The 20,515-nt window shown below is 36.4% G+C and overlaps 2 protein-coding genes across 2 annotated transcripts; both read left to right on the forward strand.

Annotated features, from left to right (window-relative positions):
• adora2ab (adenosine A2a receptor b) lies at positions 1-12,786 on the forward strand. Its single transcript, XM_059358216.1, has 5 exons — positions 1-398; positions 4,431-5,016; positions 6,341-6,472; positions 8,873-8,976; positions 10,591-12,786. The coding sequence occupies exons 2-5, from the start codon at positions 4,817-4,819 to the stop codon at positions 11,559-11,561; spliced, it is 1,407 nt and encodes a 468-aa protein (XP_059214199.1). The 5' UTR covers positions 1-398; positions 4,431-4,816; the 3' UTR covers positions 11,562-12,786.
• Positions 12,787-15,978: 3,192 nt separating this feature from the next.
• snrpd3l (small nuclear ribonucleoprotein D3 polypeptide, like) lies at positions 15,979-20,033 on the forward strand. Its single transcript, XM_059358188.1, has 4 exons — positions 15,979-16,135; positions 17,481-17,620; positions 19,227-19,419; positions 19,815-20,033. Exons 2-4 carry the CDS (start codon positions 17,495-17,497, stop codon positions 19,877-19,879), a joined length of 384 nt encoding a protein of 127 aa, XP_059214171.1. The 5' UTR covers positions 15,979-16,135; positions 17,481-17,494; the 3' UTR covers positions 19,880-20,033.
• Positions 20,034-20,515: the final 482 nt, after the last annotated feature.

A 20,515-nucleotide genomic window follows, 5' to 3' on the forward strand; every position in this document is an offset into this window, starting at 1 on the left:
GAATCTCAAAGATGTATGCAATTTAATTCTCGGACACTTTCATTTTATTTTCTGCCCATCAACGAGCTTTTGTCATCGGTTATTTCCAACCACTGCTGAACAGAAAAGACCCCTCCACACATGAGCGCGCTCACACACGAGTGACAGGGGGGTGGCGCGGCTGCGGCTGCGCTTTTTCCTGTTGCAGCGTGACAGTGCGCACCTTCAAACTTCTGCAGAGAAACCGAACGTGAGCAGCGGCAACACATCCAAGGACTTACAACGTTTTGCGTTTTTCCCCCCACTAGATTTAAGTTTCTGGGATAAACGCATTGTGTTTTTTTGACTTTGTGATGCCTGCCAACATCTGAACACGATGGCTGAGTGGAAAGACTTATCATCTTCACACTCACAATAAGGTAAGAAATGTGTTTTTAATGATGATGTTTGGACAGTTTTCTAACAGCAGTGGTAATATGTTAACAGGTGTTTTTCCCTCCCATAACCTATTGCGCACTTACTTTAGGCCTATATAAATTAAACAAAACTAAAATTTTAATTAATTTACATTTTAATTATAGTCAGGATTGTGGAGTTGTTATGGCAATTAATTGCTGAATTAGATGGTTGAAGTATTTCAAAAAGCTGAAAAGTACATACACTTACTGCAGTTATCACAGTGTGTGTTTATCAGAGTTTGTAAGCCTAATAAATGGATTTGAACACACATCATTTATGGCATCAAATACATACTGACCCTGGGATTGTTCACTATGAGGCCAGCTGATGTTTATGTATCTGTTCTTGGTATCAAGAGTTCACATTATGATGTCAGAGCCTCCCTCATTAGTTATACACACAGTGCTTTCGCCAATAGTAATACAGCAGCTTTTCTTGTTGTTTACCTTTGACTTTAGTGGAGCTGAGCTGGTGCATTGATTGACAGGGCAGAGACAGATCCCCCTCCAGCAGGATGTGCATTTGCTTATCACTTCCTCCAAGGCCTCTGGGCACTTATAGCCACCATCATAATAAAGGGGAGTAGTTTTTGCGAACGCAGCCAGCTGGAAGAAGGTCAAACAAGAGGGCTCACCACGTTATAGCATATATGTTGCTTGTAAACTTCAACATTGGGGGAAAGTGATGTAAGTTTTTGTTTTTTCTCACTTTACCTTTAGAATTCATTTTCTAGTGTTGGTTCAGAAACCCTTGCAGCCTCTGGAGATCTTAAAAAATGAATGGCTTGATGCTGTAGCTTTCTAAACACTTTGGATAAACCTTGGTTTTAAATTCCTTTGGCCTGTTTGGTTCCCAGAGTGAGAACAATAGAAGAGAAGTAGAACTTTGGTCGGATGTACTGCCAATCAGGATCACTGCTGCTAGAGCTACATGTGTCCAACAGGGAGATTAATCAAATAACAACGTGTGAAAGGGAAGCAAATGTTGTTGTTTTTCTGTTCTCTTTTTCTATTTGTAACACTAGAACCAACAGGTTCTCTTTACATTTCTATTTAAGGGCACTAACATGTAGTCAGGCTCTTGTATAAATACAGTCATAGAAGAAATTATTAGACCATTGTTTTCTTGTTCATTTTAATGCCTGGTACAACTAAAGGTACATTTGTTTGGACAAATATAATGATAACATGATAACGAGTTTAATTTAAGAGCTGATATCTAGCCATTTTCCATGATTTTCTTGATAATAACCAAAACCATTATCAAGAAAACCATAGAAAATGTCTAGATATCAGCCCTTAAATTTTTGTTGTTATCATTATAATTGCCCAACCAAATGTACCTTTAGTTAGCTAATATTTTTTTCTATGACTGTATATATAAGCACAAAAAAAAATCCCTTTCTAATCGAGGGAATCCACAGCAATATTTTTTATAGCATATCAGTCAAGATAAATGTGTGTTTCCGTCCCCAGAATGTTTGTGGTTTGATATTACTCAAAGGGGAACCCCCAATAATGAAATTTAACAGCATTTAAACTTAACTACGCTAATTTAATCAGATCAGATCTTTTTTTAGACGAAGCTACACCAACATCTGACACGATTTGAATGAAAATATTTCCCATCAACTAAATGTTAGAGCATGTGTATTGGCTTGAGTAGTAGAGCAAAGGTCAGTGAGCATCCTTACTGGCTCCAAGGAAAACACGTAGAGTATAAGGACACATAAAGACTGAAACTGGTCAATGTACTCTGTTTTTGTGTGAGGATTGGACTCGTTGGTGCCACATTAATCTATGGATGCATCACTGACAGTGTGAGATAAAACTGTGATTGAAAATGCTGATCTAAATGAAACCAAAATAGGTCAGAATAGTCCCAGCATTGCACCTTTAGTGACCAAATTCCCCCTTAGTTGCCACAGAATCATTTGTTTGCCTTGCATTCAATCTTGTTGAAGCTTATCTTGTCAATTGTTACTTACTGTATGGACCTTGGCAGGAACTAGGTCATATTTACAAATTGTTCTTTTCATTGTAATCAATAACTTTCGACATATGTCTGCTTTGTGCGCCATGCCTCAATTGAGAGGAGATAAAGGAAGGTTTTACACGTATGTTTTTGTCTTTTAACCAACTGGATGAAAAGTGTGTCATATGGCCTGATTGAACTGACATACAGCAGCTTATTTAAAGGGATAGTTTGGAAATTTAAGTGGTGTTGTATGTGGTATTAATCCATATAACCTACAATAGATGGTTGTCGACATGACTACAAGCATGGAAACCAGGCTAAATACATCAGAATATGATGGAAAAGTCAATTTCCAGTAGTTCAAGTCAAATAGCCCCAACCAAGTATTGAGTGCATATAGATGGACATACTTTTCAGAGGTCAACATTTCCATATTAAACATACTTTTTAAAATTGGTCTTTTGTAATATTACATTTATTTGAGACACTGAATTTTAGTTCTTCATTAAATGTAAGCCATAAGCATTATAATTAGAAGAAATTAAATTGATTAAGGCAAGAAATGTTTCATTCTGTGTGTAATGGGTCTATATAATGTTATTTCCACTTTTTGAATTGAATTACTGACATAAATAAACTTTCTATGATATTGTTACTTACTGAGATGCACCTGTAGATGAGATGTAGCAGCTAAATGTATTTTAGCTACCCCCAAAAAATGAATGTCAGTTTAAGTATACATTATATTTGGAATATTTTTACTGCTTTACGTTGCAGTCAGATAGCCATTTTTGAAAGGGAAACTGAAGCATTTATATCCATATCTATGCCCTCTTCAAAGCCACCAGAGTAAAATAGTAATTTTACCCTGTAAAACACTTTGTTTAGCAATAATTTGTTCTGTTATTCTGTGACCGTTTGCAAGGTTAGTTTGCATTCACCAAAGCTACACAATAACACAAACAAACTGCATGTTTGAGGCAGTTGTAGACCAACAACTCCCATGTCCAATGAGGTAAAATTACTGTTTTTGTCAATGGAGTCTGGTGAATTTGAAGAGAGCATTGATAATGCTTAATATAGAGTACACTTAAACTGATATTGATTTTTTTTCATTCATTGTTGGCCCCTGTCCACAGCAGTCCTGACTCTTCTGACTATAGAGAAGAACCTGATATAACCCCACTTTAAAACAATCCAATAATGTTGGTATTATAGGCTGACAAATACTGTATTTTTAAGTTTTTTAATATATTAAAACTCTTGTTAAAGATGCATTAAAAAAGCATTTCCCTCCAAGATCTCCAAAAAGGAATTTTTCAAATTTTACACTTATTCACCATTGTTTAGCTGGATTTATGGGCACTTTTCTCATTCAGATTATTTGCATCACATAAATAGATTCCATTCAAACGTCCACAACAACTTTACTTCCTTGTTGTAGGTCAAACATAAATTCAATTATTTCAAACTGCTGGAGAGAAAATAAATAACCTACAAGTTGTTATTATCTGACCTGATCTGGAAACCTGTTTGTCTTTCATTCTGTCTCCCCTGAGCTGTTGTACCCCAGTAAACTGAATAACATGGCCTACATTTCACTGCTTCTTTGTGGAGGTCATCTGAGGTTGTAATAATATGCCCTAATCTGCTTACTGTATAGAGGAATTTAGCTAAATACCCGGAAAAAAAACAGGTACGACAGCTTAACAAAGTGTTCCAGTGTGGGTACAATGGCGTTGAAATTTATAGGTGGTTCAATTTGTGTAATTATCAGTGATTTTGGAGGAAAGCCTGTCAGTGACGGGAATGATTAGTGTGTGGAAGGGGTTTCGGGAAACTTTTCCTGAAATAAAAGGTGCATTGTTGGACTGCCTGCTTTGGCCCTGTATGGAAACAAACCGTCCCCCTGTCTTCCAGAGATAGATGGCTTTTCTGACCTGTGTGTGGTAACCTGCAATCTGTTTGTACAGGCTAGACTACTGAGATTGTGTTCTCTCTCTTTCTCTCTCCAGACCACTGCTCTTAATGTGGCAGGCGTCGGGCAGAACTCCCAGACCCTTCCTCCTCAATATTCTGCCGCCGTCTGAGGCAAAGTTTACCGAGCTGAACACAAAAGGGGCGACGACGGTTGCAGAGACAAAGAGGAAGACTGACAGACGGGTGTAGGGTTAGTGTAAAGTGAGTTACAGTAAAACGTTTGACTTAAGTCAGTCAGGCACTACAGTGTGATGTTCGTGGGTGGAACTTCCTGCCTTGCCTGTTCTCCTTTGACACAATCGCTCTTCCCTTACGTCGCATGATGCGGTTTGGCAAGCAGGTATTGTGTCTAAAAACAAGTCAAACAGTCAAGTCTGTGGGATGAAAGCGCAAAGAAAGCAAAAAAGAGGAAAAAACAACCATGCTGGAGAGAGACCAGCTGGTCTATATTGTCCTGGAGCTGGTGATGGCTTGCCTGGCCGTGGCTGGGAACGTCCTGGTCTGCTGGGCCGTCTGTCTCAACTCCAACCTGCAGAGCATCACCAACTTCTTTGTGGTGTCACTGGCATTGGCTGATATCGCTGTGGGACTGCTGGCAATTCCCTTCGCTATCACTATTAGGTATTGTTCAGTCTTTTATTTAATATCAATATTATGAATCATCTTTTATAGGACTTAAATTCAGTGTTATTTTGAGTGAAAGTGTAATGAACCCATGGATGGATTACTGACAATTTGGGCCCCACCTGGCCTTAACATGCAAGGTGTCACTCTAAGAGACACGTACCAACCAGGAGGAGATGCAAAATGACCACAAATAATCATAAAACGACTACAAAGAGACCAGAAAAACTATAAGGGGATGTTTAAGCTGCTAAGAGACAATAAACTTAGACTTACAATAAAAAAGGGGCAAAACTACCACAGAGACACTCAAAATGACAACAAAGAGACACGAAGCAGCTACAAAGAGACACGAAAAACTACATGAAGGGGCAAAACAATTACAAATTGACAAAAAACTATGAATAGACTTAAAATTACCACAAAGAAACTTAAAACACCTAAAGACACCTAGAGACATTCAAATAACTACAGAGATGCCAAACAGTTTCAAAGAGGAACAGCAACTACAAAGAGACACAAAATGACTCCAGAGAGTCACAAAGCAACTTAAGAAAAAAAAATACCAGAACAACTACAAGGGGATGTAAAACAGCAGCAAAGAGACAAAAAAAAGACTCTAAAAAGGGGCAAAACAACCACAGAAACACTCAAAATGACCACAAAGAGACACGAAGCAGCTACATAAAGGGGAAAAAACAATTACAAATTGACAGAAAAATATAAAGACTAAAAATGACCACAAATAAACAAACTAAAGAGACATTCAAATAACTACAGAGATGCTAAACTGTTTCAAAGAGATCAGCAACTATAAGGGGTAAAATACAACTACAAAGAGACACAAAATGACTCCAGAGAGTCACAAAGCCACTAAAGATAGATACGAAGACTACAAGGAGGCGACTACAGACAAAATGACTGCAAAATTCCAGTTACAAAGTGACACAAAATAATAATAATAATAATAATAATAATAATAATACATTTTATTTGGAGGCGCCTTTCTTGGCACTCAAGGACACCGTACAAAAAAGATAGAAAAGATTCAGCAATAAAATGACCACAAAGAGACAACTCCAAAGAGAAACAAAACAGCAACATAAGTAGGCTAAACGGCTATAAAGTCTGTGTGTTTTGCTCCTATGTAGGAGAGGTAACAGGGCCTGTTGCATGTCTGTGCCTTTTGGGGGCCTTTTGTCTCATAATCCATCCATGAATAAACCACACTAAAACTCTGGGATTTGGACTGATTTAGCAACATTGGGGTTTTTCAAGTTTTATCAGTCACCTGTTATTTTGTCTTGTAATCCAACATCAGCACCGGCTTCTGTGCTGACTTCTTCGGCTGCCTGTTCATCGCCTGCTTCGTCCTCATACTCACCCAGAGCTCCATCTTCAGCCTGCTGGCCATCGCTGTAGACCGCTACATCGCTATCAAGAATCCACTCAGGTGAGAGGAAACGAAAAGGTCACATCAGCCGACACAGCTTCTGAAACTGTCACTTCAAACAAACTCACTTCACAACTGTCCAGATCTTTGGAACTTGATGATAGAGCTGCATTGTTTTTTTAGAAATAATGCTCAGCAGAATTATTTGTCTTTTCCTTGTTGGATGTGAACTGTTGCACTTACATTTGGAACATGATCCCCTTTGCTCACACAAGTCCGAGAAGTGCGGGTAAACTATTAAACCTGTGCATACACAGTGTAGCACAACACATTGAATTATAGTGAGATCTTATTACATTAAGGCTAATCTGGCTGGCTGTGAGCAGACATGGATATATATCTCCACAAGCTTTATTGGGTTACTGTTTGTGTGATGTTGCAGAGATTAAATCTGCTGAAGGCTTTGATCATTTTCATCCATACAAATCGACACCATACAAATTCTACGTCTTTACAATGTCTTGTTTATTTTGCAGCTTACAGCAAAGCACCTTGTTCATTATTTCTGCACCAGGCATTTTGACACACCATTGACTCCAATTGTGTATCTGTGTGTGTGACCAAAGCTACGGTTGTTTAGTCACAGCCGCATTCTTTACTCCTGCCATGAGAGGATATTTCACCCAGTAAGCCACAGCAGGTGATGCATTTGCATAAGAAGTTGCATAACGGCTTCTGCATGTGTTTGTGTGCTCACGCTGGTGCCACAACCCCTGGCACCGCAGACTACAGAGCTAATAATTCATCAGAGTTTTAGGAGGCTTAATATAGACGACTGGCTGCCACCCCGGCCACGAACGATCTCAGTCACATGGGACAATGGCCGTGGTCTAACATGCTGATTTTCTATTTTTATTCCCCAAGCCAGATTTGTGCATTCCTTATGTATGCATGGAGCAACGTGCACATTGATGCTGCCAATATAGTCGTCAAAATCCTCAATAATCTGAGGATGTAATGAAATGTTTTATGGGATTTTTTTTAAAGCAGGTCCAGTTGTCTGGATATTAATAACTCAGACTGGCTGCTTACATGTGAGAGTGTCTGTAAGTGTTCATAATAGTTGTGAGTTATGTATCAGAATCAAAAATACTGTTGATTTTTAACGTATTTGTGTCAGTTTTTGTTGAAATAGAACAAAGAAAAAAAGTTATGATAACGCTATTGTGTATTTAAGATAAAACAATGTTATCAGTTATTGCATTGTAAAATGTAAAGAGAAGTCCTGATCATTTCACCCATGATAGTGATATATTAATATTTGTTATTTTAGTAGTACACTGCATTCCTCAGACGCAGCAATGACCTGACAAAACAACACATTTATTCTAAGCTTTGCGTTAATGCTTGAACTTGAGAAAGACGATTTCCAGTAAACTACAGTAATGGGAAGGAAATGTTCTTTTTTTTTGCAGTTTTATGCACTCAACCGTCTGCACAGTAATGCAACAAAACACAGCAACAGTTCACGCTATAGCATGGACGGAAAGCAGAAGATACAAAATGAAACTTGCATCAAGCCTTAGTGTTGATAGGAGAACTTTGCTGAATCAGAATTCATCTATTGTAAACACTTGGTGTGTCTTTAATCAGCAGTACTGGAGAGGTACAGGTCAGATTACTGTCAGTATTTACAGTGTACCAAAGTTATTAATGCAACAATAATAAAAGTCAACTCTTCGGCTCATCAAATAAATAATGCATGTAGGCTTCAATGAACAACCACTATTATATAATACCTTATTTGAATCAAGGTTATTATAGTTAACGAAAACTAACAAAATAACGAAAACTAAAATTGAAAAAACATTTTTGTTAACTGAAATAAAAATAAAAACAAGAGTTTTTTTAAAAACGATAACTAACTGAAACTGTATTGTGTGGTTACAAAACTAACTAAAACTAACTAAAATTATAGTGAAAATGTCCTTAGTTTTCGTCTTTGTCAATTTTTCATACATAATTCAGTGTTTCTATTTCAACATGCAGGAACACATGGTAAATATGTTTACTGAGACTGGGATGTCTACACTTCAACCAAAATACAAAACACCCTGAACTGTAAGAGTTAATAACCTTATTGAGGCTAAGATGGATAAACTAAAGGAAATTAAGGCACATACCCATTACAAAAAAACTAAAACTAACACTAAAACTAATAAAAACTAAACTAAGCATTTTCTAAAAATAAAAACTAAACTAAAACTAGCAAACTCACTCTAAAAACTAACTAAAACTAACTGAATTTGAAAACAAAAATTCACAACGAAATTAAAACTAAAACTAATGAAAAATCCAAAACTATTATAACCTTGATTTGAATCACCAAATATTGACTCTGCTTCACAGGGATATTATCACTGAGATTATAAAACAGCTTTCCCTGATGTATCCTTTCAGGTACAACAGCCTGGTGACAGGGCAGAGGGCAAAGGCCATCATCACACTCTGCTGGGTTCTCTCAGTGGGCATCGGCCTGACTCCCATGATGGGCTGGAACAGAGGTGGGATATATATTTTGGTTAATTTAAAACTGATTTAAGAAAAGCATACATAATCATCACATCTGTTCTATCGTCCATATGCTTCTGAGGAGATGGTGTAATGAGTTGTGTTTTGTTTCACTCTCAGTTGCGTAAAGCAAGAACATTTTTGGAGAAGAGTTAACAAAATAAACACATTTCCAAACACATCCTCCTTTGAACTTCCACATTTGTGTCATAATGGATTACATGTCATTTGGATTACGTAATTAGATAACAAAAATAATATAACAATTTTAGATTACTTTTAAATAAATGCACAATAAAACTATTGTTACATTGTCAAGGATCATTTGATATTAAAATAAATTTAACTTTTTCATAACCAGTGCTAATAATTCATGAAAAGCACATCTGACTTACAGGATTTCTTAGAAAATTGCCCCACTTTATGACAGGGGAGAAAAGAAGTGTGTTCAGTGAGCTTCAAGCTTCAAGCGACTCCCCTTCTTGCAATACCGGCATCACTTCCACTTCAAAAGTGCGCAACACAAGAACATCTATGTCATGTTGCAATTTCTGCAAGTCCTGCATGTGGCCTTTGACTAACAAAACAGCAACAACAAAAACAGAAACAGTATCCCACGACACACAGAGTACACCTGTAGTTTGCGCCAGGAATGCTAAATATGCAAAATGCTTTTTGCATTTTCATAATAGGAAACAAATTAGAAAATGCATTTGTATGCATGAAAGGTACTCACATAAGTTCAGTACTGTTTTCAATCAATCCAGATGAGTTTTGAGAGGTCTAAAACCCAAACCATGCACATTAACTTGACACAATTATACATTATACAATATTCTTGTCCTTTTGCACATTCTACTTATTTACATATTCTTATAATCTTAGTGTATTATCTATTGTATAATCAATATATCATATTATATCATATCTTTTGTGTGTGTGTGTGTGTGTGTGTATATATATATATATATATATATATATATATATGACACATTGCTATGTTATTATTATAATTTTTCTACTACTATTATTATTATTATTATTATTATTATTATTATTATTATATATTATATGATATATCATGTACTATATATACTGTACTGTTATTATATGCTGTCTAGTCACAATAACATTATTACCATCATATCATCATTACAATTACCATCATCTTGCCACTGTACCTTACCTACCAACTTATCGTCTTTTTAACTTCTTAAGTATTCTTAAGTTCTATTCTGTCTTTTTTTGTATTGTTTTTCTTATTTTATTCTACCTCAGTATTTTATTCTATTGTATTTTATTGTACTTATATATTGGACTGCTGTGTCAACCGAATTTCACTTCGGGTATGAATAAACTAATCTATCTATCTATCTATCTATCTATCTATCTATCTATCTATCTATCTATCTATCTATCTATCTATCTATCTATCTATCTATCTATCTATCTGTCTGTCTGTCTGTCTGTCTGTCTGTCTGTCTGTCTGTCTGTCTGTCTGTCAATCAATTATGTAAAATATGTTGAAACAATATGCTGTGTAAAAAGTGGTTGACATTCTTACAAGATATAACTGGTAATTAATCATTGTTTGCTCTGTTATACAGGTTGGAACACCACAAACACCAGCAAAATCTGCCCTGAAGGCATGACAAAGTGCCTGTTTGAAGAAGTGGTCACCCTCGACTACATGGTCTATTTCAATTTCTTCGGCTGTGTGCTGGTGCCCCTGGTGGTCATGCTGGTCATCTATGCCCATATCTTCATGGCTGCTCGCCGCCAACTCCGGCTGATGGGGCTCAAAGTTGCACACCTGCCCGCTCCCGGAGAAATAACGTCACCGCCGAGCTCGTCTCGTACGACCCTGCAGAAGGAAGTGCATGCTGCCAAATCTCTGGCCATCATTGTAGGTTTGTTCGCTTTTTGTTGGCTTCCGCTTCACATCATCAACTGTTTCAACCACCTGTGTCCGGACTGTGGGCGCCCACATATCTGGGTGATGAACATCGCCATCATCCTCTCCCATGCTAACTCTGTTGTGAACCCCTTCATCTATGCTTATCGCATCCGGGAGTTCAGACAGACCTTTCGGAGGATCCTGTACCAGCACGTGCTCGGGCAGAGGGACGTACCGGGGTTTGGGGTTGGCAGCGGTGATGGTAGAGGTGTTCGGAGCAGCAGTGTTGCTCGGACTCCCTCCCGTACCAGTAAAGAGGGTTCATCATGTGGCACAATAGTGAACACCTACGTCCTGGACCCCAGTCCTGACCGGACTCCACCTAAAGCTGCTCCTGAAACCTCTTGCCATTGGACTTCAAAGATAGACACTGCAACAAACAGCTACATACCCAACGGACACCAAATAAAGGGTAGCACCCTTCCAGCAATGCAGCAGCAGCCGTGCATCATGGGAGTTGCTGCTCAGGATGGAGTCGAGTCGGACACATATCTGCAGGGAGCGGCAGATGTTTTAGAGCTGAAAGACAGTGGAAGCTGCGTTGCTTTTGTGAATGCTCAGGCTCTCTCCCTAAAACAAACTGACTGTGTCCACTCGACAGAGCTTACAGAAGTCTCTTGACAAATATATTTAAAATATATTTCTCTTGCCATTAAACATGCAAACATGACAACATGAAATCAACAACTACAGCAAATCTCTTTCTCTTTCTGGAGTCACATGTTCTGGTTTCCATGGAATATTTGTCCAGTTTTTTTACTTTTTCTCATCAACCATCCCTGAGTTGATTTACAAGCACACAGAATTTGTCAAAAGCAAACCTGTTCTCACTTCCTACTCGTCAAATACTGATGCTTGGTCAGTGCTCCTCGGTGCCCAAGGCAGCCTTTAGAGTCCATATGAGAAACATTTGGCCTTTAGACGGGTGTTCATGTCCTACAACTCAATATTGTGATTTTAAATTAAACTTTAAATTTACTTCCGTACATGCATACGTCGTGTCCTATGTCATGTTCAACATCACGCCTCGCTAATGTGTATTATTTAGATTTTTAAGGGGCGTTGCCTCTGAATAAACCTTCAAGTAACCAGAGCAATGAAAACTGACCCCTAACCAACCGGAGCAATGAAGAGGTCACAAACTTTCTCAAATTACAGCTAAACACAACATCAAAAGTGTCTCTGAAAACATTTTAGGGAAAATCTTGATTCATATTTGATCTGAGTTTCGGGGGTTGCTTTGGATGTCAGTCATCCTATCAAACCCACCCAATATGAGATAAAAGGCTGTGATTGGCCCCATGGGGGTGACCAGACACACCTGCCAGAGACCTGAGCTCGGCAGATTTGACTCATTTTTAGGCTAATTTAAATCCAAACCCTGTTTATTTCCCTAAACTTTGGTATCTTATCCTAACTGGGTATATTTCCTGTTAACATGAAAGTTTATTTTGAAAAGTCACTATGCATGTAATGAGCAGAAACTGACGAGCTGTCCCTGACACATGCATAACTGACAGTAGAGGGCAACCTAGAGCGTCGTATTTTGAAGCACAGGGCCACTGACCAAGTTGGGAATAACTATGTCTTGCAAAAGTATGTGGATGTATAAAACTGCATATCTTGACATGCAGTACAGTATCATCTGTCTATTCTTTCTCAAAGATAAATAGGTTGTGTGCCTTTCAAACAATATGCATTTTAGAAAACAATGCTTTATCAACTGTACTGTATCTATGCATTAAGAAACTTTAAACTTAGAAGTTCTTGAACTGTTTTTTTTTTTAATATATAATGTTGCATCAGGTCACCTTTTGTAATTGTTATCCATATTGTTTTTACACGTTGGAGAAATAAAAGTCTTGAATACTTATATGTTCACTGTTTTTCATCAGCTAAAGCCACTTTCTGCTACAAAACTACCATGAACCTAGCTACACGCTGACTCTGCGCTGTTATAGATGAAGTATGTCCTTCTAAGAGCTGTAATTAATGGTCTGAATGAAGCATAAAAAAAGGACTCCTCACTGACACTTTGAGGCAAACATAAGGTGTACACTATCTCTTATATAATCTGTTTAAAAAGTAATTTCCCAAAGCACTGGTTAGCTACAGTATATTTGATGTTGCTAGTTTGATCACTGATTTGATAACTGCCAGGCAACATGTGTCCGTTGCTGGTTCAACAATTACAGGCCAGTTACCAACCATCCAAAACAAAGAGCTTGTTTGGTCTATTCAAATATCGCTCCATATGCCTGCAGTGTGGCTACTTTTTAGGGTCAGGCTTGCACAAATAGACCGCGAGGAAAACACACTGACACACACACACACACACACACACATGTAAAGTACATACACATGACCACAGACTACTCAGCGAGAGGTGTTTACAGAGTAGCCTGCCTGCTGACGCCAGTCAATGAGCCTAATGCAATGGAAATCAAATGAAGGGTCATTTGATGATGTCTTTTATTATGCCATTACGCGCTCTCTTTCCTCATTAAAAAGCCCTTTCATTGTGGCAAAGGCCTGCATTAAGCAACATTTACGTGCCTTGAAGCTATTCCTGAGACACTTCTCCAGGAGTAAACCTACATGGGTATGTCTCTAGCTTGTGTACTGTGTGTTTATTCAAAAACTATGCACATCAGTTATATTTTGTATAGCCAGGGGTAAATAAAAAGGATAAAGCCATTTCATTTTAATGCTTTGTTTTTTTATGCTATTTTAATAAGCATGAGATAGGGCTTATTAAAATGATGTGGTTCTGGGTGATTCAAGTCTGAATCATTTCCAAACAATAAATAAAACAAATAAACGAGTGACTGTTGACATGCCATAGCAGCCACCGAATCTCACAGACACCATCATTTGTCTGATAACCACACACACAAGGCTCCAGCAGGGTGCATGATGGCATGATGTCCAGACAGGAAGCAAGGCAACGGATGGCTTTATGGTGTGTCATTCAGTAATAAACTATGGGAGTAATGGCATTGACATGCAAAATGTCCCTAAAACAACCCTAAAATCAAATGAGCAGAAAACCAAATGAAGAGCTGTTTAGAGGTAACAACAATGTTTGTTTTAGTATTATCTTTGTGTTCTCTCTCAGGCTGATGCATTGGAGACATGGACCCACAACATAGAGAAAACAACTGGTGTCTATGATGTTTTACATGAGAGACCAGCTGTTTTAAATCTAAATGTATAGCATACGTGGTGTTAGTGTATGTGTGGACGGTTGTTGATTTGCATAGACAACACTCCAGTGTTGTTGAGGTATATAGATCCTTGTAAAGTGAAAGTTGTAAAAGCACCCATTGTACTGTAAAATGTTCTCTGCCAGTGTTTTATTATAATATTATGTTGTTTTTGAAATAATATTGATGTTGTGCTAATCTAACATAATGAATTTATTAGCATTTTCAAACACATATGCCATATGCCACATATTTTATGATATTTCACAAATTTTGGAGGAATGTTTGTAAGCCACTTGTTTATACAAATGGAGTTTATTTAAAGTTAATTAAAATTAAAATTACTTTTCAGATTTCTGACATCAACATCCTGATGACCAAAGTACATTTACGTATACTGTAGCCCACTTGAAGTTCAGGTCCTTTATTAGAATATTTACATTACAGTTCAGAGGAAATATTGTTATAGTTTTACTTCTCTGAATTTATTTAACAAGCTAGTTATTAGTTGCTTCACAGATTTAAGAAAACATGATATATTAGTATAGATTAAGCCATTGTTTTTGAAAGTGGGGGTCCCGATCCCCAGAGAGGTCGCTACGGGGCGCCAGAAGGGGTCATGGAAACTTTGAAAGGCTATGTTTTTTTAAATATATGTCTTAGAAGACTTAGACACTGAATGTAATGAATAAATAGGCTTAACAAAAGAAAAAAATCTAAAAGGAAACAAGATTCCTTTATTATTACTCTTTACTATTGCTGAATATCAAGACAGAAATGACAGGGAATGTTTATAACAGAAGAACATTTGATTATTAATAAAAAATAAGGAAATTATATTAAGATGCTGTCTGTTTGATTTACCATCATAATGCAAGAGGCTAATGCTATAAGGGGGTCCTTGGCCAGGCAAAGTTTGGGAACCCCTGGACTACCCAGTAGGAGGCTATATAAAGTAAAATTAGCCCCAGTCTTACCAGCAGCAATAGTTAAGTGATATGTACATTTGATGAAGGATTTTAATCTAATAGCTATGAAGTCCATGTTGTTCCATTCTGTATGATCTTATCCTTTTATTTACAGATCTGCATAAAGCACTGATCTTAGCCTAAAGTACCTGAGTAAATGTACTTAGTTTACATTCCACCACTGATAAACTCTTTTAACTTGTTCCTCTTAAGAATAAATCTAAACCAAAACGGTATAATGATGAAAGTAGGAACCCAAAAGAGGAGATGGTCATCTCACGCCTTAGGACGGGACAGACAGGGTTAAACCAAACACTCCATTCAGCACCCTACAGGGCTTTGCAGCCACTGCAGTGAACCAGAAACAGTCAAACATGTGCTGGTAGAATGTAAAGAAAGAGACTTCTAGAGGATGGGAAACACAGTAACACCCTGGAAAGTCTTCTTGGGAAAAAATCATGCATAGAAAACAAACCCCTATTTAATTACCTGAGGGAAACAGGACTTATAGAGAGAATTTAGTTATGTATTTAATTATTCATGTTTGTATTGTAAAATCCTATTAGTTACACTATTGTTTCCTCCTTTTCCCGTTAAATCCTTTATTTTATTTTATTTTATTTTATTTTATTTTATTTTATTTTATTTTATTTTATTTTATTTTATTTTATTTTATTTTATTTTATTTTATTTTATTTTATTTTATTTTATTTTATTTTATTTTATTTTATTTTATTTTATTTTATTTTATTTTAATCTACTGCTCTACACTCCAGTCCAGTAGGTGGCGGTAATGCACCTGTACGCTGGTCTGCCAACCGCCAATAAAACTCAAACTGCAAATCCCACAATGAACCGCGGGATGCTACACAGGAAGCAGTTCTTTGAACCACCTACTGTTGCATTTTGGGTAGACGGAAAACGCTCCAAAAGAGACGAGAAAGCGACGAGGGCACGTTGCAGAGTCGTTCAAGAAGAAAGAAATAACGACAAAGAAATCAGTTTTCAAGACAGAATCAAGGTAACCGTCTCAACATATTGGACTAAGTAATCTGCATTATCGCCTAGTTTACCATTTAACAGTGGTGTTTGTCTGTATTGTTCATTAGAGCTCATTCATTCAGTTGGCTAACAAGGTTCCGCCTGTTTGTCCACGTTTCTTCTTTTAATGGTTTAATTTAATGTTAAGTTTTAAATTGTACGCGTCTCTGTAGTAATTGTAGTAATTATTTTAAATTATGTATGGAGGTCTTAACTCTTGAGTAAAGTTGGGCCTGTATTGTTATAGTTCACAGAGGACTTATGTTAGCTAATGTAGCTAATGTAGCCTCTCTGCTTTTACAAAGATCCTACCAAATGCCCATGTTAACTGTGTAAACGTTTAAAAATATTAGAAGCAGTAGTCGCTGTATTTTAGTATTGCACTTTTTTATTGTTATTATTTATTTATATCAAACAGCAATACAATGGTAAAGATAAACAATGTAAAAAAATAAAATAGAAGTAAATACAATTAAAAAAATAAAAGAATAATGGAAAAGAATGAAACAAAAATAAATAAGTAATAAAATAAACAGATGAAAGTTTACATGTTAAAGACATGAAACACATTAAGTGCATATGTTGGCAGTCTTCACAATTTTTTTTTGTAGAGAGGAGAGAGTTGACATATACTGTTCAAACTCTGACTTCAACAAAAAGATTTGTTTTGTTTTTTTACTTGAAAACTTACATTTGTATATTTGGTTTTTGGCAAAAATAAAAAATAAATTTATAAGAAAATATGCATCAACATCCTTCTTTTTGTGATCAAAACAGCCAAATATGACATCTTTATAATGCAAAGTAAAAGTATTGCACTTTTGTATCAGAACTGAGGAGCACGGAGTTTTTGTTTTGTTTTTTATAATTTAAAAAAAATCTTTTTAAGGCTTTATTGAAAATAACAAAAATAAACATTTCTGGCATGTGTTTCACAGTACATACCTTACATAAGTGCAGAAAGAATGCTAGGTGAACATCAGTCAAACAACATAATAGCAACATCAATATTGTAAATTCAGAGCAGTTGAAATAAAATAAAAATAAATACCAAGATAAATAGACAAAAAAAAATGCATATAAAACAGTCTAAATGTTGTTTTCAATAAGGGGGATTTGAATTAGTTTTAACTTTTAATTTCAGTGGGAACATTTTTCAAAAATCAGCACAGAGTTGGCTAATGCAAATAATTGACTTGCACAACAGTGATTTTTTTTGTTAGCAGTTTTAATGGCACCAAACAGAAGAGTAAAATGTGTCAGGGTCCGTCTTTTATTATGGGACAATACATTATAACATTTCCTACATATATTTTGTTTTTCAGGAAGGCGATTAAAAATGTCTATCGGTGTGCCAATCAAAGTCCTGCATGAGGCAGAGGGACACATTGTGACCTGTGAGACAAACACTGGAGAGGTGTACAGAGGCAAGCTTATTGAGGCTGAGGACAACATGAACTGCCAGGTGAGTCCAAATAATATTAATAAATAAACCTATTTCTTACAGCCTGATTTCCACACCGTGTTATGATCATGTTTTTTTCCATTTATTGTCAGTATAGACTGTCTTAAATGGCTTTTGTGCTCAATTACTTGAACATGCTTAACTTGTTTTGTGTTGTGAACTGTTGGGCTTGAAATAATCTATCATTGGTTGTGTTCAAGAAAATTCTCACAGATGTGAAACTAGTAAGGGTGGGAATCTCTGGGCACCTCATGATTCATTTCCAAGTCTGAGGTTGGCTTTGCGATTACAAAATGATTAACGGCACATCTTGATGCATCAATTCTTTTGAAATTGGTGCATCTCAAAACATTAGAATATCATGGAAATGTCAATTTCCAGTAGTTCAAGTCAAATATCCCCAACCAAGTATTAAGTCGTATAGATGGACATACTTTTCAGAGGCCAACATTTTCATATTAAACATACTTTTTAAAATTGCTCTTTTGTAATAACATTTTGAGACACTGAATTGTAGGTCTTCATAAAATGTAAGAAATAATCATTATAATTAGAAGAAATTAAATAAATTAGACATGAAATGTTTCATTCTGTGTGTAATGATCTATATAATGTGTTATTTCCACTTTTTGAACTGAATAACTAAACTTTGCTATGATATTGTAATTTATTGAGATGTATATGCATACTGTGTGACTGTTTTTTAAAGCATAACATATTTGTAATGATCCAACATTAAACCAAGATTTTATCCTTTATATTATCTTTAATTAATACAATAGTATTAAAACATGGGAGAGACAGGTCAACTGGGAGGTCACGTTTGTCAACATATTTCCCCGCATTGCAAACCAACAGGAAAAGAAACGGAAATGTGCCTGTGGCAGCATTCTTGTAGCAAATTAACAGACTTGATAGCCTAAAGAGCTGCTCTTATTTAGAGGTAACTAATTATAAAAGCTTCTCTTTGAACAAAATCTTCCAGTAGAACCCCAGGCACGATGCAAATGTTTACCTCTGTTACATTTCACCATCTAGTTGGTTCAGCTGCAGGGAACAAATGGTCACACTGTTAAAAACAAAGTGAGAAAACTAACTTTTTTAAGGCTGTCAAATCGGCATTTCATTTTCAGGTGTTTTACCTTGCTATGATCAGCCAATTGGAAATGAAATAAATCCTCCGCTATTATACTTTACTTGCTTGCGTGCATTTTATTAAGCAATGTTTGTTTTTGTTTGCCTACTTTTCCCACTTAAAAAAATGCAAATAGGTTCTTAATTTGGTGAAATTAGGTGTAGTTGTTACTCAATCTTATTTAAAAAACCTAGAGGCCAGGTTGTAAGTCAGTCCCTAATAAGATGGTAAAAAAATTAAAACGGTGATATAGAAAGTGTATTGTGAACCACTGATTGAACAGACCAGTTGTTGTGTAAAGAGGTCATGCCAACACTGCCATAATTAGCTGTAGTTTAGATTCAAATTTTAATCTAGTTAGGACTGTATTTCTTCTTGTAATATTCCATGGAACATAGCACCAAAAGGTTTGTCTTTCAGCCATGTGATTTAACTTGTGTTGCTAAAATAATACTTTCCTTGTTCCCACAGATGTCCAACATAACAGTGACTTATCGTGATGGCCGGGTGGCACAGTTGGAGCAGGTGTACATCCGTGGCAGCAAGATTCGATTCCTGATCTTGCCTGACATGTTAAAGAATGCCCCCATGTTAAAGAGTATGAAAAACAAGAACCAGGGATCTGGCGCAGGAAGAGGCAAGGCAGCTATTCTCAAAGCACAAGGTGAGTGGAAAGATTTTGGACCGACACTTTTTTGTGATTCAGAACTAAAACTTATCAGTAGAGACATGCATTCCTCAAAAGCTGCCAAATATCTAATGTAAGGAGTTAATGCATCTCTCTACCCTGCATTTTGATAAATATGCATTTTAAGATATTCCCTTTATTTTGTCCTGTAGGGTCAAATCTCTCTGACAAAAAAAAGTGTTAGTTTCACAAAGGCGTCATTTAATTCAGGGATATTGTACTGCACTGTATTGTACATGTTTCTTCTCTACATCCTGCCAATTTGTATTTACTTTGTAGGTCATCTGTGTAGCAAAATTGGTGAACAAATAGGGATTTCTGTGACCTGTCGTTCTGGGTTAACCTGTCTTTTTCCTCATGTTTATCTGCAGTGGCTGCGAGGGGACGGGGCCGTGGTGGAATGGGAAGAGGCAACATCTTCCAGAAGAGACGATAACTGCCTCAGCTGTGTTAACATATTTTCACTGTATAGTTTTTAATTTTGTCTTCTTTTGATTGGATATCTTTGGTATTTTTTGCAATCCTGTACTCTGCAGTTTATTGCTTTACTTTCATTTTTTTTTAATGAAAATAAACCTATTTCCATTTGATGTCTCATGTCTTCTCGTTACCTTGATTTAAATATTGCTGGTGACTACTTCTAGTCTCCCCTTTTCTGCACCTCTTCTCAATCAATCAATCAAACTTTATTTATATAGCGCTTTTCATACATATAAATGCAACTCAAAGTGCTTTACAAAAGGTGTAAGACTTGCCCCAGAAGGGTTTTGCATCACATATGGATTCATTTTTTTGCATAGATAAACAATGAATAGAAGATAAGAAATTAAATGTTAATAAACCAGTTGCACCTTTTATTTCCTGAATGTAAATTTGACTGTCTAAAAATTGTTTCAAATAACATTTCAATGGGTGTGTAAAATCCTTTTAACGCTTTAATTTGAATGTGTTTAAGTGCTTGGAACTACAAGTCTACTACAAACCGATCAACATTTTTCAAGCATGAAAACTTTGTTTGTCACCCTTCAGCAGAATGCTATCTAATATTTGTTTTTTAATATCCCAATAATAC

This window comes from Centropristis striata, chromosome 19 (genome assembly GCF_030273125.1).
Source record: "Centropristis striata isolate RG_2023a ecotype Rhode Island chromosome 19, C.striata_1.0, whole genome shotgun sequence".
Lineage (NCBI taxonomy): Eukaryota > Metazoa > Chordata > Actinopteri > Perciformes > Serranidae > Centropristis > Centropristis striata.